Source organism: Geotrypetes seraphini, chromosome 11 (genome assembly GCF_902459505.1).
Source record: "Geotrypetes seraphini chromosome 11, aGeoSer1.1, whole genome shotgun sequence".
In the NCBI taxonomy this organism is placed as follows: Eukaryota; Metazoa; Chordata; class Amphibia; order Gymnophiona; family Dermophiidae; genus Geotrypetes; species Geotrypetes seraphini.
In genome coordinates, this window is record NC_047094.1 from 21036438 (window position 1) to 21059991 (window position 23554).

General features: G+C 44.6%; 2 protein-coding genes across 3 annotated transcripts in view; one reads left to right on the forward strand and one right to left on the reverse strand.

Annotated features, from left to right (window-relative positions):
- The window catches only part of C11H7orf50 (chromosome 11 C7orf50 homolog), a 293434-nt gene that overhangs the window by 97597 nt on the left and 172283 nt on the right, over nt 1–23554 (forward strand). The gene's annotated exons all lie outside the window — the stretch shown is intronic.
- LOC117345734 lies at nt 914–16137 on the reverse strand. Its single transcript, XM_033914811.1, has 2 exons — nt 15956–16137; nt 914–3735 (listed from the first exon to the last, which is right to left on the reverse strand). The coding sequence occupies exon 2, from the start codon at nt 3688–3690 to the stop codon at nt 2647–2649; it is 1044 nt and encodes a 347-aa protein (XP_033770702.1). The 5' UTR covers nt 3691–3735; nt 15956–16137; the 3' UTR covers nt 914–2646.

Consider the following 23554-nt stretch of genomic DNA (forward strand, 5'->3'; position numbering starts at 1 on the left):
CCTAGAAAGTACAGTGGTACCTCGGTTTACGAGTGCACCGGTTTGCGAGTGTTTTGCAAGACGAGCAAATCATTTGCAAAATCGGCACCTCGGAAACTGAGCGTGGCTCTATTTACGAGCGCCCCACCCCCCCCCCCCCCCGACGCGATCCGGCATCCCCCCCCCTTCTTACCGTCATCTGGGCACCGGCACCAGCATGTCCTGTGCTTGGTGCCTGTGCCCGAAGATCGGCCTTCTCTTCTGCTGGGCCTTGAGCATCTGCGCATGCTCAAGACCTGCGAGTTCACGTTCTGAACATGCCGATGCTGGTGCCCAGATGACGGTAAGAAGTGGCGGGGGGTGCCCAATCGCGTCGGGGGGGGTGCTCGATTGTGTCGGGGGGGGTGCCGGATCAGCACAGCTGACAAGTGTGCACCTGAATAGAGCGGCCTCCCCCCTCTCGCATTTCTTTTTCTTGCCGCTGGGGAGTTGAGTGACCATGTAAAATCTGTGCTCTATTTACGAGCGCCCCCCCCCCCGACGCGATCCGGCATCCCCCCCCCTTCTTACCGTCATCTGGGCACCAGCACCGGCATGTCCTGTGCTTGGTGCCTGTGCCCGAAGATCGGCCTTCTCTTCTGCTGGGCCTTGAGCATCTGCGCATGCTCAAGACCTGCGAGTTCACGTTCTGAACATGCCGATGCTTGTGCCCAGATGACGGTAAGAAGTGGCGGGGGGTGCCCAATCGCGTCGGGGGGGTGTGCCGGATCGCGACGGGGGTGTGCTCGATTGTGTCAGGGGGGGTGCCGGATCGCGGCGGGGGGTGCCCAATCGCGGGGGGGGGGGGGTTGCCGCATCACGGGAGGGAGGGTGCCGGATTGCAGGGGGGCCTTTGGGGGGAGCAATGCCGGTTCTCGTGGTGGGGGGAACGTATCAAAGCGAGTTTCTATTATTTCCTATGGGGAAACTCGCTTTGATAAACGAGCATTTTGGATTATGAGCATGCTGCTGGAGCGGATTATGCTCGTAATCCAAGGTACCACTGTATTAAGAAACTTTCTGCTTCGCACGATTTTTATTGAGTTTCATGTCTATTTGTTTGGCTATAAATAATGAAAAATTGAGATTTTTACAGGTAACTTAAGAACAAAATGAAATATGGAATGCATGGAAAGAATTAAACCGAGAGGCTGTTATGCTAGTGAGCCCTGCAGAAAGTGGCATTCCTGTCTGGGGACAGATTTCAGGCGTTTAAAACATCTTAAATTGCCATAGTTGCAATCATCACTCCATTATTTTTGGTTTTAAGAGATATGTAAATTCAGATACAGTCGCAATAAATGGCAAAGGATAGTTACCAAATGAAAAGACCCCTTGTCCCACCGAGGCCATTGTTACAATTGTGGGAGTGTAGGAAAACCTGAAATTTGCCAGTGCATATAGGAATGCACCTTCTGAAAATGTTCTGGTCTCCATGGGGTCAACATTCAAATTATTTACCCAACTAAAATATTGTTTTAGCTGACCAATTCTTCCCCAATTAAAAATGGCACCTCAAACTGGCTTAGAATTCTGTTCACTAAACTAAACAATTTCCCCCCCCCACCTCCACAAATGGAAGAAAACCTTTAGTAAACAGGCCTCTAAATTTGGTTAAAAATCACAAGCTACATGCATACAACAGGGTAAAAAAGAGGCTGGAATGGGGTTATTCTTGTGGTGTGAGTTGTAATTGAACTATTTAATGCAATACTTGGTGCAAACTGCCTAAATTTGGTCAGATAACCCCAGATGGACAAATGGCAGGCCGGTAGATAGAGCTGGATGTTCAGCTAGCCAGTAAGTGCAGATGAAGAGCTGTGAAAAGGTAATCAAGTCAATTTGCCCTGTTATCTGTCCCACTCTGTGTGATTTCTGAAAAGCAACCCCTAAGCTCACTTGTGTTTATACAGTAGATTCTTTCTTAACCAGAACTCTTGAGCAACCAGCAAAAAAAAAAAAAAAAAAATCAAAGAAATACAGTAATACTTTAAGTGAAAGTGAAAATGAAAATAAAATCAATTTCTGGCAGAAATTTAAGTGTAAACTTGACACTCCACACCTTGCCTATCACATGTCCAGTAGTTTGCCTGGAACAGTTTATAGTATGGAATATAGCATTACTTAGGCCTATTTTTAATAGTAACTCTCAAGCAACCAGAAGCTACATTTATCCGGCATCTATCAATCCCCATAGGTGCTGGTTAGCTGAGAGTCTGCTGTACCTTCTACTGTTATTCTCTATCATATCTGTGGAGCTTATACCTGTCTTTTGTGAATGTATGGAAATACTTCGCATCTTTCTAATCGTAGCTACATGCAGGCATATTAAAGCTGCAAGCACAGTGTACCATAACCAGAATGGCCTTTGATAGCTGCAGGGGCAGTCCTGTTAACAGAAATCAACAAGTTAGAATGTAATTAAAGGAGCCAAGAAGCCCGCAGTCTCCTCCGCTTCATCCACCCATCGGTGCCATTTCTGAAATAATAATTACAGATGTCGGCTCTGGTTCGTGGCTTTTTCTGAAGAGCACTAACTTCACTGAAGGTGACATAATACCATTTTGATTGCAGATGATGATAACATTAAGACTGGTTCTGCTGAGGCTTTAGGTGGCTTGCTAGTTGCTAAGAGTATTCATCCGTTGTCCTCTTCTCCACTTCCTCTATTTCAATGGAGGGCCTTGCCGCACTGCTGTTGGCCGTGCCATTCCTCCTGCACTTCTGTCTAAGACGCCAGACGGAGTTCCATACTGCATCCTTACAGGGCTTGTAAAGAAAGAGAATGAACAGTAAACTAACACAGCTCTCGCTGAACAACACAAATTCCGCAGCGTTCATAATCAGCTCGTCTCTCGGTAATCCATTGATCATCTGCAGCTTTAGCGTGGTTCTGCAAAGAAGCAGGATGTTGTAGAACAGACGGCACGTGAGCATCATCGGAGCGATACACAACATGACAGTGGGGAATGGCATGTTTTCCTTTAAGGGGGGAGCTCCTGTCTTTGCCAGCTTCACCACTATGAGGACCAAAAAGAGGACGGTAAACATAGATGGGATAGCAAAACCAAAGGAAAACTTGACTATGTCATATTCAGGCCAGGCGTTTAACGGGTCTACTTGGCAGTAGGTTGTCTCATGAAGATATGCAGCTGTCCCTAGCAGTGCCACAACCAGCAGGGAGGCCAGGAAGGCTAAAGCTAACGTGAGGGATATGGACAGCAGAGGACTTGCTTCCGTCACCAGTGAAGCCCTGGGTTGATTTTCTTGCAGTAAGAGAATGAAGAGCATCAGAACCTGAAGATATTGAGAATTTAAATAAATAAGATTAAAGAAAAAAGAGAGAACGCCACAGCTGAGGTTTGTTACTTGGAGGTAGCCAGGCCTGATCACGGCAGTGAAAGAAAAAAGTATAATTGCTACATAGGTGATTACCAAGTCAATCATGAGTATATCAAACTTCCCCAAGGTTTTATTTCTTGAGTAGTTTCTGAAAAAGATGGCCAGGATCAGGAGCCCTGCTATTAAACCAGGCGGTACAAAGAATGCAACATAGCAGTGAAGGATCCTTGAGATGATGTTCTGAGATGTAATGATGTCTTCAATGCTTATGAGGGGATTCAGGAGGTCATGGCTTGGATATTTTATCCAGGTCATGTTACGCCAAACCATCTTCCTTTCAATAGTCTCGTCGTGGTCAGAAGGATGGATCCCACCCTGCAGTGAAAATAAATACATATTTAGTTGTGAATGGGTGTACATTGCCAAATGCTCTCTGTGTTGCCAGTAAATGTCTGAAGATAATGTAGGTAGAGCAGGGGTGTCCAATGTCGGTCCTCGAAGGCCGCAATCCAGTCGGGCTTTCAGGGTTTTCAGGATTTCTCCAATGAATATGCATGAGATCTATTAGCATACAATGAAAGCAGTGCATGCAAATAGACCTCATGTATATTCATTGGGGAAATCCTGAAAATCCGACTGGACTGCGGCCCTCGAGGACTGACATTGGACACCCCTGAGGTAGACCTTTGGGGCCAGGTGAGGCTGTATCTCCCATGCTTATAAACCCAGAACTGACTATTTATGGTCACAAGTTTGGGTCTACAAATGGTGTGGAGCCCTATATTTAGGTATGAAATGTTTTTATTGTAGTAGCAGAAAAATAAACAGTATCAAGAAACTTATTGCCATGTGTCCATTACGCTCTCAAGTAGGCCTTTCATGTTAATTGAGGAAGAAAATTCTTATGAAATCAGTCCAATGATTTGTGCGACTACATCATTATATACATCTTCCCCCTATTTACAAGGAAAAGGATAGGTAGGTCCTTCTCTGAGAAAAAAAAAAAGCCAAAATACCAAGGCGGTAATTTAAAAAGTATCTTCACATCTACATGTGAGAACGATTATTTCAGATATCTACTTTCTACATATGGGAATTGTTGGTGCCCAGAGAAATCAAGGGAATGTGTTCTGGCCATGGTTTGGGCAGGCCAAAATCTTAGCCCCCGGAGTCTACTGTATATACGGTGCCCAAAATTTGGACAACAATCCAAGATATGTGCCCAACAAGCCAATCGGTGCCAATAATTAGGTAGTAATTGGCACCAATTTGCGTGCGAAGCAAATGTATGAAAAATGGTGTTGGTTGTTTAACGAAGGGAGAACAAAAGTGCACGATGAAGCAAGATCTGGACGCCCATCTGTCATCACCAAAGAATTGGAAACTGCAATGGTGTTTTGGGACAGGAAAGGCATTCACTTGATTGATTTTTCTGCCTCAAGGAGAATCCATGAATGCGCAAAGGTACTGCGAAACCTTAAAGTTATGACGAGCTATACAGAACTAATGGTGAGGTCTGCTCACTAAGGGAGTGTGTCTGCTGCATGGTAACACGCGTCCTCATGATGCTCGAAACACAGCAGAAGCGTTGCAGAAGCTTTGGTGCTTCATCGTGCACGTTTGTCCTCCCTTCGTTAAACAACCGACACCATTTCCACGCATTTGCCTCATTCATTACGCCTTCATCATACACTTCAATTAGCTGTCGATGAATTTCAGCTGGGCAAATGTTCTTTGCATTTAAAAAATGAATCGCCTGTTTTGTTTTTTTGTCCACTGATATTTAGGTTTTGGAAGTCAATTTGGGGACAAATCAATATAATTTTAAGAATCAGATATTCCATTAACATACGAAGTAATAATTTGTGGCACTATGTTACAAGTTAAACCTTTCCTTGATAAATTTAAAAGCTGCCTTCTCTTGATTTTGACTGGAATTACGGTTCAATTGATCACAAAGAATTGGAAAAGCCATGACAGATTAAATTATACATTTTGGTGGACAACTGTATGTAATACATATCAATATGAAAGCATGAATGCGGAGTGTTTAGGATTTAGTGCTTTATTTTAAAAAATATGGATTCCATTGACTTTATTTGTTGATTCACAGTAAATGATAATATATTACCTTCTAAGTTTTTTCATTGCACATCCGGGGCGGGAGAGGGGTAGGGGAGGGAAAGATACTGGAAAAATGGATAAGAAATATTTTTATTATAGTAATAAAGTTGTTTAATATTATCACTTATTGTTAGAAGGGGGTATAGTTATATTTCTATGTACTATTTATATGAAATGGTGTATTTTCGGTAAGAACTTGCTATTTTTAATCAAATGTATTACTCTGTTGTAATTAATAAAATATTTAAAAATAAAAATGAATCACCGATCGCCCTTCACAATTGGAGGGATTGAAGAAATGGTTAATGAAATACCTCTGCGAAATTATGTCTGACGCACTGATAGGGTTACAGAAATGTTCCCGACAAAGTTCCAGTCCAAAGCGCCTACTTAGGTTAATAATATACGCAAACGATTCTTATTTTAAAAATGGCCCTCATATATAGAATAACCAAAGGCAAAGTGTCCCAACGGAGTGGTCGAAAAACCGCCCAATCCTCCACTGGAATGGACCAAAGTTTCACAATCAAAATGGGAAAGTTCAAAAGCAGATAGTGTGGAGCTCGTTCCTGAATCACCAAGGAGTAGGTGTCACAGCAGTTTATTGTGCAACTTCCATACTATATAACAGTATCATTTATGATACAACAGGTAATTAGATACCAACACTGTTCTCCCTATCTAAAGAAGGATATAACCCTACTGGAGAGGGTACAGAGGAGGGCCACGAAACTAGTAAAAGGTATGGAGAATCTGAGTTACAAGGAACGACTCGGAAAACTGGGTTTGTTCAGCCTCGAAAAGAGAAGACTGCGAGGGGATATGATAGAGAATTTTAAAATACTAAAAGGATTCGACAAAATAGAGCAAGAAACATCATTATTCACATTGTCAAATGTGACACGGACAAGAGGTCATGGACTGAAACTGAGGGGCAGCAGGCCCAGGACAAATGTCAGGAAGTTCTGTTTCACACAGCGAGTGGTGGATGCTTGGAATACTCTCCTGGAGGAGGTTGTGACGGAGACCACCATTCTGGGATTCAAGGGCAAGTTGTATGCACACCTTCTTGCAAATCACATTGAGGGATACGGGTAATCAAGGTCTCCATTAGGGAGCACCTAGCTTGGCCTCTTCGTGTGCGGGTCGCCAGTCTAGATGGACCTAAGGTCTGATCCGGTGAAGGCATTTCTTATGTTCTTAAATAATAAAATATACAGCATCCCAAGATATATATCTGTTCATTTTATTGTTTGTATCTAATTACCCGTTTGTATCATAAATGATACTGGGCATCCACTCCTTGGTGATTCTGGAACGTGTTCCACGCTGTCTGCTTTTGAACCCTGACATATAGAATGGCATACATTTTAAGTTGGAAGTACAGTATTCAACTTTACTTGAGTATCCAAAGTCTGGTTCCAAGAAGATGGTGCTGTATAACATTGCTATCAGACAAATGGTCAGCCTGTCTCATTTTAACAAACAGCAGGCAGTGTGGAGAAGTTATTAATCAATGTTTGCTGGGGAGAAATTGAAAGTAATGAATCCTGCTTGATATCTCTTTTATAGGTCATTTTAGAAGCCTGCATGCTTTAAGAAATATTCCCCCCCCCCCCCCCGTGGGGAGTTGCTGCATAATGAGGATATCATTGGGTTATGATGAATGTGCTTCTAGCAGGAAGAGATGGTTGCAGCAAAGCAGTTTAGTTATATGAAACAAATGAGAGAGTTAGAAAACAGCCATTCAGCCAAGTCCCTCTTCATCCTTCTGCACCACAAGACCTAAATTTACCCGAGGATGTGAGGGAGAGGATCTAAAATTCTCCTTGAATAAACTGTAAAGAACCCTGATTACCATATCATTTATAATAAAACCCTAAGCGGTGCATGCGCACTCTTATCAGCATGCTTCCATGATCCGTAGGTCCATGGCCAGCAAGAGTGTGCATGTGCGCTTACTACAGCCCCACGCGCGGCAGAAAAATTTTCAAAACGCGGCACTCCCTGCTCTCCAGCAATGGCATTTTTTGCACGGCAGTTTCCCCAGATTAAACAAGAGACTACGGCGGTGGAGATAATAGGGGAAGCCGAAGAACCCAGCTGTTTGCAACGGCCCTGCACTCGTGGTCTCGCTGGCTCCCTTGCTGGGGTTTTTCGCGGTGGCGGCTCCTCTTGTGTCTGGCTCTGTGTCCGGGGCATCTCCAGGGGCTGGCTCCAATGGAGATGTTGTTTTTCTGTTTGGGGCTGTGGCGGCGGCTTCTTACGGGAGCCGCACCAGTGTTGGAGACCTCTCTGATGTCGCAACGTCGGAGACGAGGCTTCCGACGCTGGTACGCCTCTTGAGGGAGGCTGCCGCTGTGGCTTTGGACAGAGGGGTAGCATTTTTGTGGAAGCTGGCCTTCGGAAAGGCTTGGGACGAATGTGGGAGGGGCTGCCGCCGCGAAGGGTTTTGGTGGGGGAGCCAGCCAGACCGCGAGTGTGGGGCCGTTGTAAGCACGGATCGGTCGAGGAGCCGCCGCTGCCCGAGGCTTTGAAATTGCTCTCCCACCTTATTCACTTTGGGCTGATGATGTCATTCCCTCCCGCCCCGGCTCTGCCTCTGCACAGGTTCAAAAGCAGGAGAGGCGGTCAGCCTGCACTCCCTCTCTCTCTCGCTCCTAAATCGTGGACGGGCTCAAGAGTTACATTAGACAGCTTTCATCGCCCTGAGCCCCCCCCCCTTTTTTTTTTCTTTCCGCTCCCTCGATCAACTGTGCAATGAGTTTCTCTAAAGAGTCCAGATCGTCTCTCCGATTAAATGTTAACATTTCACATCTAGCACCCGTTAATCTAACGGGCTTAAACACTAGTATGACTATAAAGCCAAACATGTACACTTCTCCCTCATCATTCGCGGGGGATACGGGCAGAGCCGGACCGCGAATGCCGAAAAACCGCAATTATCCGGCTCTGTCCCACCCCCACCTCCCTGCCGCCTTCCCGGCCTTACCTGGTGGTCTAGAGGACTTTCGGGGCAGGAACGATCTTCCTACGCTCCTGCCCTGTGCAGATTGCCATCAGGAAATGGCTGTAGGGAGTTCCCGACGTATTTTCCCCCTTCTCAGAAAAAAAATCGCAATTTTATGAAACCGCGAGTGCAGGAACCGCGAATGGGGATGGGGGAAGTGTAACTCTTCTAGACAATTAAGTGATCCCTAACTTAGGGTTACCAGATTTTCCCCCAGGCCTGCCCAGTTCTGCCTGTGTCATGCTCCGTTCTGCCCTCCATCCACGCATGTGCGGACATGATGCAATGATGTCGCCGCGTTGGCATCCGCACATGCGCGGATACCCCTTCCCGACATGATTTGAATGAGACGCCTTTCAAAACCCGAACAAAGTGACGGGTTTTGAAAAGCTGTCCGGATCCCCCGGACATGTCCTTGAAAAGGGGGACATGTCCGGTGAAATCTGGACATCTGATAACCCTAATGCCAGAAATGACCTGCTATGAGTTGATTTGCCTATCAACAAAAGGTGAGAGCGGTAGAGGTCTGCAGCAGAGGCGCGGTCTAGGGCCGTGTTTCTTGACTCGGTCCTGGAGTCCCCCCTTGCCAGTCAGGTTTTCAGGAGATCCACATTGAATTTGCATACACTGCCTCCATTGTATGCAAATTTCTTTCACGCCTATTCATTGTGGATATCTTGAAAACCTGACTGGCAAGGGGGGACTCCAGGACCGAGTCGAGCAACACTGGTCTAGGGGATATAGTATTCTTTTACAGGGATGTGAAATACATATTGGAAAAATCATGATAGGTTAAATTACACATTTTGGTGGACAACTGTATGTACTACATATAGATTTGAAAGGGTAAATGCAGAATGCTCAGGAAGTCATGTTTTATTTAATAAAATTTGGAATCCATTGACGTTATTTGCAAATTTAAAGTAAAAATAACATATTGCCTTCTGAGTTTTTTCATTGCACATCTGGGATGGGATGGGAGGGAAGGTTGGGTAGGAATAGATTTTGATTAACGTAGATATTGAATCTTCATATTAAGACATTTAATATTGTTAATATTAATAATTGATGGAAGGGAGGGGTTATAGTTAGGGTTCTATACTTTCTGCTTGTAATAGTGTTTTTATTTTTGTCATATTTCATGCTATTATTCTAATGTATTACACTATTGTATTTTAATAAAATTATTAAAAAAAAAAAAAAATCTTTAACTATGGCAAATTTAACCTGTAAATTATATGTCATGTACCAGTATATTGGTATTAGATCCCTAGTATATGTTGAGTTAGTTTAAAAACTTGTATTGAGAAACCTTGTATTGTAACTATGGCAAATTGTACCTGTAAACTGTATATTATGTATGTTAACCTATAACCCTTTCTGAGCTCTTTGGAGAGAATGGGATAGAAAACAAATTAAATAAATAACTAAATAAAAAATAAAGAAAGAAAGAAATACATATCTCCCTTCGTATTTGCAGGGGATTAGGGGCCCATCTCCCTCACGAATATTAAAAACTTGTGAAAAACTTTAGGACTCCCTCCCAGACCCCTCCACAGCTTACCTCTAGCGGTGAAGCAGGACAGGAGCAATCTTCCTATGCTCCTGCCCCATGTGGAACCGCTATAAAAAAAATGGCCGCCTCAGGTTCCCGCAGCAGTCTTGAGAGACTGACGCTGGAACCTGAGGTGGTCATTTTTGATCACAGGGCAGGCGCTCCTGCCCCGCTTCACTGCTAGACTACAATTGCTTCAAAGGTAAGCTATGAAGGCAGGAGGATGGCTGCTTGTTTGGAGACTTCACGAATAACCGAATTCGCGAATCTCAAAACCGTGAATATGGAGGGAGACCTGTCGATTTTTTTTTTTTTTTCCGCCTAACTTGAAACTGCCTAGGGGGAAAAAAAAAGCCTTGGGGCCAATTTACTAAACTGCGCTAATGTGTGTTACCAGGAGGCAAGTTAGGTGCAAAACATCGCTGTTAACCATAGGGGGCTTTACTTTAGGGAAGACGGCTGTATGTTTTAATGCAGAGTAGCCATGACCACCGCATATTAATCCTACAGCCATTAACACAGAATGCAGTTAGTTTCACCTCTAGAAAGTTAGGACCCTGACAGTTGCCCAAATTTGGTTGTGGATCCCAGGTTAGGTGTTAGCAATCAATAATTGCTGTTGATAAGCACATAACTGGCTATAGTTAGGAGTTATGTATGGATCTTATGTATGTCCTATTCTATAACATGTGCGCCTACGTTTCGTAGTGTGCAACCCAAAGGGGTCAGGGACGTTCACAGTAATTAGGCAGAATACCTGCATTTGCACACCTAGCTACCCTCAGTTGGGGATGAGCGTTAAACCAGGTTTTGGCAGGCAAAAGTGCTCGTGCCCGAAGTTAGGTGTGAGGAGCGTGCCAAGCTAGTATTCTGTATAGGGCACACCAGCACTAATTTGGGCGCGGCGAACAGTGGAACAAAAAAAAAAAAAAAAAATTGCTCGGTGCCCAGATGAATACAGGAAAACGTTAAAGCAGAAAACACAAAAATCCTGGCGACTCCAAGGACAGTAATTGGCCATCTATTAAAGACAAAAACAACGGTACTCTGTTGTAGATGATAGACAATAAGAAGGAAGGACCCAAGAGCCTTCATTGTTCTTTTTGTTCTCTTGAGGACTCCTAAGGAAGGCTAGGATTGCCAATCAGCTAGCAGCTCGGAACGGGCAGGAGCGAAGAAAGGTCGCTCCTGCCGCGGTTCACAGCTGGACCACCAGGGATTCTAAAGGTACACAGGGCAAGAGGGAGGGAGGTAAAAATTCTTAGAATTGACTGGGACAGGAGGCGGAAGGGACTCCCGCTGTCCCGGACCACCAGGACTTAACGGCAGGCCCGGTGGACACCTGCAAGGCATTGGGGGAGGGGGGGACAAGGGTACAGGACCTGGCAGGGAGGGGGGGCTGGATGCAGAGACTGGCAGGGGAGGGAGGGAGTGAGGGGATGGATACAGTGCCTAGCAGAACAGGGAAGGAGGGAGGGGGAACAGGATTTAGAGCATGGCAAGGCACTGTACTTAAATATTAACCGCTCCCCCCTGTTTATATTTGAGTCAACCTTTTTCCTCCTTTTTTGGGGGGGGAGGAAGTTACCTTGGTTTATATTCAGGTTAGTTTATATTTGAGTATGTACAGTACATCTTGGGCATGCATTGTCATCTGGCCATAGGGACAAAAGAGGGCAATGGAGAAGCAATAAAAAGATATTTACAAACCAGATAAAGCAGCAAAGTTAGCTTATTTTTCAGTAGCCCTCTGACTTACTGACTCATGGTGTATTTGACTTTTCTCAACTGAAGTTGTAATTTGGTTTTGCAACAGCATCTTTGTCTATACTTTCTGTAAAGTCCCAAGGAAGGAACCACAAAGAAACAAACATTTTAATGGCCAAAAAGGATATTTGCTTAGACATGGTTACAGACAGCACAGGTGGAGGCTCCAGTGGTGAATCTCTTTGGTGGGGCTTGAACATCCCCGGCAGCTGTGCATCTGGGGCAGCAGGTTTGAAGGGCGCCTGAGCCCAAAGGGGGGCGGGCTTTCCTGTGGCTATGCCACTGAGACACCGATCTCAGTTTCCTGTAGCTGCTCAAAGGCAGGGTCTGTGACAAAGATTAGAAAGTTTGGTGACACTTTTTTGAAATTCTGCAATTCTGCTCTATATATGTTTATTTGTTTGGATTTGACTCATTCCTAGCTCAAGGTGAATTACAATCAGGTATGAAATTATATGTTGCAAATGTGTGGTATTTTTTTAATTGCTTAAGGCAGTGGTTCCCAACCCTGTCCTGGAGGACCACCATGTTTTCAGGATAGTTCTAATGAATATGCATGAGAGAGATTTGCATATAATGGAGGTGGCAGGCATGCAGATCTGCTATCCTGAAAACCTGACTGGCTGGTGGTCCTCCAGGACAGGGTTGGGAACCATTGGCTTAAAGGTCATTTTCTGATAGTTCTTGAGTGTCGGCATGATTTACAGTATATTCTTCCGTTTGGAAGAAAAGGTATTTGGATGATTGGTGCTGAGAAAGGAGAGTAAATGGCCTAGCAGTCTGAGCAATAGGTTGAAAACCAGGGAAGCCAGAGTTCAGATCCTGCCACTGCCTTGTGACCATTGAGAAGTCAGTTTATTTCCCAGTAGTTCCTGCTTCAAGGAGCTTACAAATTGTACCTGAATATTTATCCCTATGTAAACAGTGCTGTAAAACTGAGAAGTAATGCTATCGTTGTTATTTTTAAGTAGGTTTAGGGAAGGTGATATGGGGGATGCCAGAGCAAAATGGAAGGAAGATGAGGGAAGAAGCAAAAGGCAGTAGCTCTAGAACAGGAGTCTCAAAGTCCCTCCTTGAGGGCCGCAATCCAGTTGGGTTTTCAGGATTTCCCCAATGAATATGCATGAGATCTATGTGCATGCACTGCTTTCAATGCATATTTATTGGGGAAATCCTGAAAACCTGACTGGATTGCGGCCCTCAAGGAGGGACTTTGAGATCCCTTCTCTAGAATCACTAAAGGGAGCTTTCACTCTCATCCTTTGAACCCCTCTCTCCCTCTTTCAAACACACACATACCACAACCCTCAGTCCCCTATTTCATACACATTTTAATCTCCTCCCCACTCCGATGTCCACTGCCAGTCCTGACTTGAAAATACGAGAAGAGTTGGCACCGTGCATTGAGCTGCGTTTTCATCCTTCCCTTCTTGACCTGCGACTAGAATTTTGCTTTTTAATTCATTTGAGGCTATGAAGTGCCAAAGTTCACAGTACAATGAGGGATCCCAGTGAAGCCAAGGAGCAGAACGTGACTTGATGATCTTCACCGTTGCCAGGCCCATCCCTACAATTGTATGACTACTGCTTTTCAGCAAATAAGACTCCATAGGGAGTCTTTGCACACCACTCTGCATCCCCCAAGGGCCACCCCAGGATGTTGCTGGTGTCCTCTTCTAGCATCAAGCCTGAACCAGTGCAAGAAGAGAAGGGAGAAGAGATGTGTGGGCCACCACTTCCGCTGTAAGCCAGCTCCGTTGGTTTCCCATGGTTGTGCTGGGGAACTCTGCAGCAAACGCTTGATTTTGTAGCCTAGGAATCACAAATCTCTCAAATTTTATTTTTTTTTTGTGTGTGTGTGTGTGTTGTTCCTGATCTGCTGTGCTTTCATCTTTTGCATTAGGGTCTCTGATTTAGCTTAGAACCAAATGTTCCAAAAATTGTTCACAAATTCTGTACCTTTGATATCTGGTTGATGCACCAGAGTAATATTTTGAAATTTGCATGCACCATGTGCTTTTTTAGTGTGGAATTTATTTCCTTTCAAAGGTTGAACTTGGACATAGGATGTATTGTTTTAACCCTTTCAGGACCAAGGGACATATTTGTCCCATAACTTTAAAATCCTATAAATTTTGATTGGGATAGTCTACAGTTCTAAATTTGATATGTACGGATTCCATATGATACTGCCTTTATGTAAACAAACTGGTTCCGACATTCATTCATTAGCGTCGTTGCTAGATTGACGAGAAGATTCACTTGCCACACTGTCCATAAGCCAGAAGTGTGATTTTTTAAAATAAAAATAATGATATTTCACAAAAAAAAATCAATTTTTTGGCATCTGCAAGCCCTTTTTACCATAAAAATGTCGTCAAAACCACAAAAATTGGCCTACGATCCTTATGGTCCTGAAAGGGTTAAGAAATGTTTCAAGTGGATTAACTTGCAGGTACATTTCACTATATTGACCCAAAACTTGAAATTGGCCTAATTGGTAACAGTTTGACAGGTCTAGGACAAAATACCCCTACTACCCTGAAGGAATAGAGCTGTGGTTACAGGGGGGAGAAAGGGGAGTCAAGGGTTCCTAGATAATTTCTTGCTGGGGATGGATGGCACTACAGCAGTGGTCTCCAACTCAAACCCTTTGCAAGGCCACGTTATGGATTTGTAGGTACTTGGAAGGCCTCAGAAAAAAAATAGTTAATGTCTTATTAAAGAAACTAGTTTTTTAGCTCGTTACATTAACGGGTACTAGAATAGATATGTAGACAGGCATTTCTTTCTTTCTTTTTCTGTCTCTCCCCCCCTGTCCAGCAGCACCCCTTCCCTGCTCCCCCTGTCCAGCAGTAGCCCTTCTCCTTTCCTTTTACCTCCCCTCTTTCCAGTAGTACCCTTTCCCTGCTCCCCCTGTCCAGCAGTAGCCCTTCTGTCTTCCTTTTACCCCCCCTGTCCAGCAGCACTCCTTCCCTGCTCCCCCCTGTCCAGCAGTAGCCCTTCTGCCTTCCTTTTAACCCCCCCCCCCGTCCAGCAGCACCCCTTCCCTGCTCCCCCTGTCCAGCAGTAGCCATTCTCCCTTCCTTTTACCAATCCATATTCAGGCTCCCATTTCCCCTTTTACCTTCCCTATTTCAGTCTGGCGCTGGTGGGATTCGGGCTCCTGGGGAGTTGACTTGTGCATCGGGTGCCGACACACTCCGGTGTGGCGCCTCTGCCTGGCTGCGGGAAGCTGGTTTGCCCACCCTGCGTGTCTGTGGAGCTCAGTGTCCGGGGTTGTTGGGTAGGTGTTCGGGCCGCGGGAGGAGTGGGTTGTTTCTGGGAGCCGACAGGATAGCGCCGTGGCCTTTGACCGCCTCCGGCTACTCTCCCGCATTTCACAGGTGCTTCAGCGGGCCTTTTCGGGGGTGGGGCAGGGACCCATGCAGTCGGCAGCTTGACGCTTGTAGCATCACCAAGGGAGGGCGATGAAGAAACCGCCGCAGGCAGAGTTTAACTCTACTGCGCATGTGGCGACACGGATCACGAAGCACGGCCGCACGGAGTTTCAACTGCACATGCGCGCTAAGGGTTTTATTATAGCGGATGACAATTTTGCATGAGGTAAAACTCTATAGTTTATAAATCTTTCCTTTTGGCTAAGACTTAATAATAAAATTGTAATTTATAGCTAAAGAGACACATGGTCAAGAAACTTTTGTGATTATGATAAGCATACCAAGGGCCTCAAAATAGTACCTAGCGGGCCGCGAGTTTGAGACCACTGCACTACAGCAAGCTTGTTCAGTGTGACCGACATTTTCTTTTAGTCTCTGTGATGCTCTTGAATAAAGAGCATATACTGTATATCACTGAGGCGGCTGGAAACTCCCAATCTTGCAATGCCAAAAAACAGTCGTCCTCAGTTATTCCTTAAGATCTGGCAGCAGCCAAAGGAAACATACCAGCTTTTTCCAACCTCGCTGTTATTTTGCACACAAAAAGTGCTTTTTAGGGACAAGGATGCCACTGTTTTACAGTATTCGAACTTCTTGATCAGCTGAAAAATAAAGTTGAAATGTTGACGACGGAGCCCTCTTTTTTAAACAGAGTATTTTTGTGTAGGCTCAAAGAGTTTAAAAATACAGTACACCTACCTTTGAGAAGAAAGATGTATTACAAGTTAAAGTGCGTTCGTTCACTGCAGCGGAGACATGGATCCCCCTCCTCCATATAGTTCAGAATGTGGTTTCTTAAGTGAACCTGGTCGAGGCTTCGCCGCTGCTGGGTTTCAGGCAGTGAGGACACGAATGCAAAGCTGTGAGAAAATAACAGGACCTCAGCTTTGTGCACGCGTATGGCCCGCTCATGTGATTTCAGAACTGAGCTCATGCAGTGCAATTTAGGAGGATGTCTTAGGCTCAGCACTTCCCCCCCTCCCAGCTGCTGACTAGATTTTTATATCCAGTGGTTTTTGATGCCTCCTACCTCTTGACTGTGTGCTGGCTGCTTAAGAGTTTGCTGCTTCTGTTCTGAAAAGTGCTTTCTTGTGGAGGGCCATAAAGTGCATGTCGGAGAAAATGCCATTTTATGAAAAACGAGCAGTTTGGAATTTTAATTTTATGACTCAGAGGGAGTGTGCCATGTGGCTGTGTTTAGATACTGCAGGAAAACCTCAAGTATTCACTCTTCACTTGATTCCCTATTAGTATTTAAAACATTAACTACGCATGAACCACAATTCATAGATAGGTTACTTATTCCCTACAATGCAACACGATCCCTCCGCTCTTCATCGCAAGGACAAATAATGATTCCATCCTTGAAGATAATTGGCACCAGACGATATGACATATTTTCTGTAATGGCCCCCCAAACCTGGAATAATCTACCACTATATATAAGAGAAGTTAAAGATCTTAATAAATTCAAAACCATTTTAAAAACTTTTTTATTTAAAGACGCTTTTAATGTTTAAAAATGCATTATATTTAACTTTCTATTTTTAAAATTACTTTTTATCCAATTTTCACACTCCCTTTCCGCATGTTTTTTCCTGCCCCCTCTTCTTCTTTTTTTAGATTATGAAAAAGATTAAATATTGTAACTATTCCCTCCCATTTTTTTCCCTCCTTATGTATCATGTCAGTCTGTTTTGTCTGTTCGTATCTGAACCTAACTTATTGTTGTACTTTGAAAATTCTATTTATTTTAAATAAATTGTTCATCGCTTAGCTTGTAATAAGCGATCAATCAAATGCTAATAAACTTGAAACTTGATTCCGTGTGTCTCGCGAAATCGACGCACAATTCTGGGCACATTTGAAAAACACAACAGATTTGAAAACAATACATAGCCCACTAGCTGGGCTTGGCTCTTAAGACTAATTTTCAAGGAACTTTATAAGGTTATCAACTCGGGGGAAGACTCTCAAAACCCACCTTGCCTTTAACGATGGTCGCTGAACCGGTTCCAGCCGGCCAGTTCTCAAAAGGGCTCACCGTGGTCTTTTCCAAGCTTTCTGGCAGACTCCATCTCTGCTATGCAAATGTATTACAATGAGGTCATTAATATTTAAATGAGCACTCCGGGCAATTCTCTAATATCGCCGGGTGATTCCCTAACCTTGCTGTCCTACAATTGTGGGCAAAATTTTCCAGCATGTCTCAGCTGTCATAGCTTTACTTTCTGGTCAGTGCCTAAGCGCTGATTGGCTCAGATATAACAGAAAAGTATGACTTGACAGCTCAGACCTGCCAGAAAATTTTGCCCCGTTAGAGGGAAGGCTTCCGGCTAAGCCGCAGGCAATGTGCTGGAGCCGCTGTTCGTGGTTTTGTAAAGAGAAGTGTGGCTGGGAGGAGGAGCTGGTCAGAGGAGGTAAACACCCATGGGAGAGAGGCACGAATTTGGGACACCGAGGAAATGAAGGACGACGAGTGGCATGTTGGGACACGGAAGGGTGGAAGAGGGTCATGTTGGGATAGTAAGGGAGGAAGAGGGGCACATTTGGCTCAGGAAGGGAGAAGCACAGACATAGAAGGAAGGGAGGGAGCACAAACTTCGGACAAAGGATGGAAGGAGGGAGCATGAACTTGGGACACAGAAGGAAGGGAGGGAAGCATGAACTTGGGTCATACGATGGATGAATGGAGGGAGTGAGGGAAAGAGATGCTGAAGTGCAGGAAGGAATAGAAAGGGAGAATTGTTGGGCAGGGTGTCTGAGAGGGAAAGAGATGGTGCACTTGGGGAAATGAAAAAGAGGAGAATTGTTGGGCATAGGGAAGGAGAGAGAAATATTGGACATGGTGGTGGGAGAGGCGTGAGGTACAGATGCATGGGGAAGAGAGAGATGAGAGGGAGAAATGTTGGAGAGGGAACAGTGGACTGGATGAAGAATGAAAGTACTTGTAAACCTCCTATCTTTTCTTTCTTTTTAAACTACGATACTTAATTTTGAGGACTGTTTCTTTAATGTTTTCATAGACTGTGTACTGTATGGAGCATCAAAGTTGCATACAAATTCAACTTAAGAACGGTTTAGAAAACGGAACTCATTCTTAACCCAGGGACTGCCTGTATGTGCTAGTTGGCATTGTAATCTGTGTAAATTTATTTATTTCAATTTCTAGCCTGCCCTTCCAGAAGCTCAGAACAGGTTACATAAAGACATTCACAATGCAGACATTTCACAAAAACTAAGGACATGACTGGTCATAAGGTAATGGGTACAAAGGGGGAGATAATTACTGCAATTTCATAAAGACTAAGGCCAAGATTGGCCATAAAATAATGGGGTACATAGGAGAGTTACAGAAAAGGAGGTGGCAGTCTGTCAGAGTCTGTTTAGCTGAAAAGGAGGGTCTTCACTGCTCTTCGGAACGTCATCACTGAGTTCGGAGATCTTATCTGTTCGGGCAACTGGTTCCAAAGCTGAAGGATAAAGTGACTGTATGAGCGCCTACGGGCCGTTTCCATCTGGAGAGATTTTCCCTGGGGGGATGCACAGTTGTCTTTCTGCAGCTGAGCAGAGGGGGCGATTGGGGTGGAAGCTATGTATGTAGGGGTTATGTTGTGGAATCTCTTGTGAGCAATTACCAGAGCGTTTCCTGATAGGTAGCCAATGCTCTGCTTGGAAAGCTGGAGAGGTGGGGTCGTGGTAGTTGAGGCCGTATAGGAGTCGGATTCTTGTCTTTAGCATCTGGTCTGTCTCTCCAACTTTGCATCCTTCTTCACAGTTTTTGCATTTTGTGCAAGTAAAATTTCAATGGGAAAATAATACATGTAGTCTTGAAAATTTTAATCTTCCTGTGTTTTCTGATCCTGTCTAAGCCACAGCTCTGGGATTGCATTGCTAGGAGCATGCATGCTGTGAAACGTTATATATCCTTATAGCCACACTCATGAGGATAATTTTCAGACAGTCCAGTTCTCCTGGGGGCGCTTTTACTAAACTGCATTACACTTCTCCCTCCGAATCCGCGGTTTCAGTATCCGCGGATTCGGTTATTCGCGATTTTTTTTAACAAAAAAACTATTTTTATTTTTTGGCTATTTTTAAAGCCGTCCAAGCCTCCCCGGAACTTTACCTGGTGGTCTAGCGGTGAAGCGGGGCAGGAGCGATCGTCTTATGTTCCTGCCCCGTGCAGAGCCATCTTCAGAATGGTTGCTGTGCGTTCCCATTGTAGTCTCGAGACCACCAGGTAAGGTTCCGGGGACGCAGGAGGGAGGCAGGGGTGGGTCAGAGGCGGCCGAGAAGTTATTTGCGATTTTTCACACTTCGCGGTCCGGCTCTGCACCTAACCCCCGCGAATACCGAGGGAGAAGTGTACACGCTAACATGCACTTAATGTGGAGAAGATGGCCTAATGCAGGACACAATAGACAATTTTACTTTAGTTTTGCCATTTGTGTGCACTAGCAGTACAATATTTATTTTCAAAGGGAGGGTGGAAGTGCTCTCCCGCTAATGCAGTGGCACTAGCGTATTGTAATTGAATAAGTTTGCACAAGCCCTTAGCGCCTCCTAAATAAGAGGTAAGGGCTCCCATGTTAAGTTTTTTTCAGTGGTTGCGTGCTGATGCTAACCTTAACATATGAACACAGAGGATCTCTAATCAGAAAATAATGGTATATACACTACCCCCTCCCCATTTGCGGTTTCGTCAATCACGATTTCACATATTCGCGATTTTTTGGGGAGGGGGAAAAAAGAAAAAAACCCCACAGTTTAGCCTTCCCCCCTGGCGTCCCGGCCTTACCTGGTGGTCTAGCAGGCTTTCAGGGCAGGAGCGATCTTCCTACACTCCTGCCCCATGTAGATCGCCAATAGGAAATGGCTGTGGGGAGTTCCCGTCGTAGTCTCGAGAGACTACGGGAACTCACGGCAGCTATTTCCTATTGGCAATCTGCACGGGGTAGGAGCGTAGGAAGATCGCTCCTGCCCCGAAAGCCCGCTAGACCACCAGGTAAGGCCGGGATGCCGGGGGGAAGGCAGGAGGGAGGTGGGGGTGGGTCAGAGCCGGACCAGAAGATATTTGCGGTATTTCACCATTCGCGGTCCGGCTCTGCCCCTATCCCCCGCGAATCCGGAGGGTGAAGTGTATTGAAGAACTAAGGCCAGTACTGGGCAGACTTGAATGATCTGTGTCCTGTATATGGCCATTCATTTGAGGATGGCCTGGGGAGGGAAGGAAGGGAGGGAAGTGGGAGGGATGTGTAATGGCTGGGATGGTTTAGATGGGCTGAAGTGAGCTTTGAAGGAGCCTCCAATAGATGTAACCTATGCACACTACTAGACAGAGCTCTGGGTTTCTAGCCCAGAAATATCTAAGTAAAAGAACAATTTAAATTAAATAAATAAAATTAATTAGGACACTTTAAGCAAAGTATGGGTATTAAAGAGGGCTTTACATGTTGGGAGAACCTTTTGACAGTTACCATTTTCTACAGAATTTGTTCTGAGTTCTAAACACTGTGATATTGGCTCTATCAAGTTAATCCAATAAAAAAGGCATTGCTTTTGTTTGATTTTATGACCTGGAGTCTTCTCTCCTGTTTTTCTTTTTTTTCTCATTTTGAGAAGATTTACTAAAGTGTATTACAGTGTTAGGGGTTCTCAATCCATTCCTCAGGACACACTTAACTAGTCGGCTTTTCAGGAAACCCACAATGAATATGTATGAAAGAGATTTCTATATAGTAGAGGCAAAGCAAGCAAATTCATCTCTTGCATATTCATTGTGGATATCCTGAAAACCTGACTTGGGTGTGTCCGAGGATTGGGTTGAGAACTCCTGGCGTATGCTAATGTCAGAAATATAGGTTGTTTGTAATAGGTCCCATTGTCTTAAATGCAGGGCCAGCTTTAAATATGGACTAGGTGAGGTCCTGGCTCAGGGCACCAGTGATCAAGGGTGCCAAAATCCCAGTTCGGTCTAGGAGGATGGATACCAGAGTGAGGTTTTGGCATCCTTTATCAGGGCAATGAGGAAGTGCCTCACCTGGTCCAACAGGAGGGAAAGACTTGAGAGAGAGAGGGAGATACCAGATCACAGGGAGGTGGGGAGAAGAGAGAGAGAGAGACCATATTGCGGTAGTGATGGGGGTTGCCAATCGACTCAGTGTGCCACAGTCCTTTGAGCTGGGCTAGTAGACCTGAGATAATATGCTGAACTGTGTGTTAGCACATGAAAGCGTCTTTTAGAAATTTAGCCTCTATGTCTGTGAGAAAAAACCTCAATAAATAAGAGCCTGTGCAGTAAAGAATACCTGTGTATTCCATGTGTTCAGAACCAGAAATGTGCTCACAGTTTCAGATGGTGGTCACTAGATGGCGCTTTCAAGCATACTTTTGCTTGATGAATTTGTTAAAACACACTGTTTATGAATCTGGAGGGAACTTAATAATGAGATAGACAAGTACATTTTGGTTCTGCTCAACAATTTATTTTAATGATCGCCAGGGTGCAAAAGATTCTGACTGTTGCAGAGGTAAAGATTGGTTACTCTGTATCTGGAAGATGCTTTTGAAAGCCAGGCTTCCTTCATCGGGTGTATTCAAGATGGGCTAAGTTACCGTACTTAGAAAGTTTCACCTGCACTGTGGCTGCTCACTTTTAGTTCCATGTTTTTAAATCAGGACGTTTCATCCAGCCTGTTTCGCTGGCAACATTAGGGTACAGGATCTTGCTTTAAGACCAGAAAAAAAGGGGTCAGGGGAGGAATGCCACATTCTTAGGAAGACCGGAGCGCCCCCGCACCCCCATTACTACACCACTGCCTGGGAGAACACCAGTTCAGGGAAATTGGGTTCAGGATGATGGCAGCTGACTGGGAGAAGAGGCTGCTGAGGGATGAGACTAATTGGGGTAGGGGAGAGGGTAGACTGGGGAAGAGAGCTTTGAGGGGAAATTTGGGTTGAGGGGGGAGAGAGAAAGAGAGAGTCAGGAGAATCAAACTTTAATTGAGATGGCATGGGGAAATCCACTGCTTATTCCTTGGATAAGCAGCATAAAATCTGTTTTACTACTTGGGACCTGGCTTGGCCACTGTTGGAAACAGGATACTGGGCTAGATGGACCATTGGTCTGACCCACTATGGCTATTCTTATGTGAGCCAAGTATAGGACAGTCAAGCCATTGTGACATCACTGATGAGATTGGCTCTTTGACATTGGTGGAATGAGGCATTATGACATCACAATCTCAGCTCTGGAATGTTGCTACTCTTTGGGTTTCTGCCAGGTACTTGGGACCTGGGTTGGCCACTGTTGGAAACAGGACACTGGACTTGATGTACCTTCCATCTGTCCCAGTATGGCAATTCTTATGTTCTTATATGAGCCCAGTATAGGACAATCAAGCCATTGTGACATCACTGATGAGGCTGGCTCTTAGACGTTGGTGGAATGAGGCATTATGACATCACAATCTCAGCTCTGGAATGTTGCTACTCTTTGGGTTTCTGCCAAGTACTTGGACCAGGATTGGCCACTGTTGGAAACAGGATACTGGGCTAGATGGACCATTGGTCTGACCCACTATGGCTATTCTTCTGTGAACCAACTATAGGACAATCAAGCCCTTGTGACATCACTGAGGAGGTTGGCTCTTAGGCACTGGTGGAATGAGGCATTATGACATCACAATCTCAGTTCTGGAATGTTGCTACCGGTACTTGGGACCTGGGTTGGCCACTGTTGGAACCAGGACACTGGACTTGATGGACCTTCGGTCTGTCCCAGTATGGCAATTCTTATGTTTGTATATAATTTACAACTTTGCGCTGAGTGTGCCTTTGCAGCCAGACTGGCTACATCATCCCCTGTATTATCCAGGCTCTGGGCACCATCTGCTTTATCCAGCAACTTGTTCTCAGCTCTCATGTTGAAGCCTTTTTGCCAATGTGAACCCTCCCTTCAAAGATCGTGAAGATCACCGATGGACACACACTTTTACATTTTTATTTTGATTGAGTTTAAATATATTTATTTTTTTGGCAATTTGATATTTTCTTAGGTCTTCCGTTGGCCTGGTGTTGATATTGCACAAGAATAGTTGCTTGAATTCCCTCTTTTTTTTTAAATTCTTTATTCATTTTTAAATCAAATACATAGTGAAAACAGATGAACAATCAAGTAATATAACATACTGCACTCTATTCCAACAAATAATATACAGCTATTAAAACCCTCCCCTCCTGGATGTGTAAAACAATCTTTCATGAATCAAAGGGAGAGATAATATTAATAATTCG

Bases quoted from the DNA above. Each gene is read 5' to 3' on its own strand.
- LOC117345734 (XM_033914811.1), bottom strand. From the start codon at position 3,690: ATGGTTTGGCGTAACATGACCTGGATAAAATATCCAAGCCATGACCTC.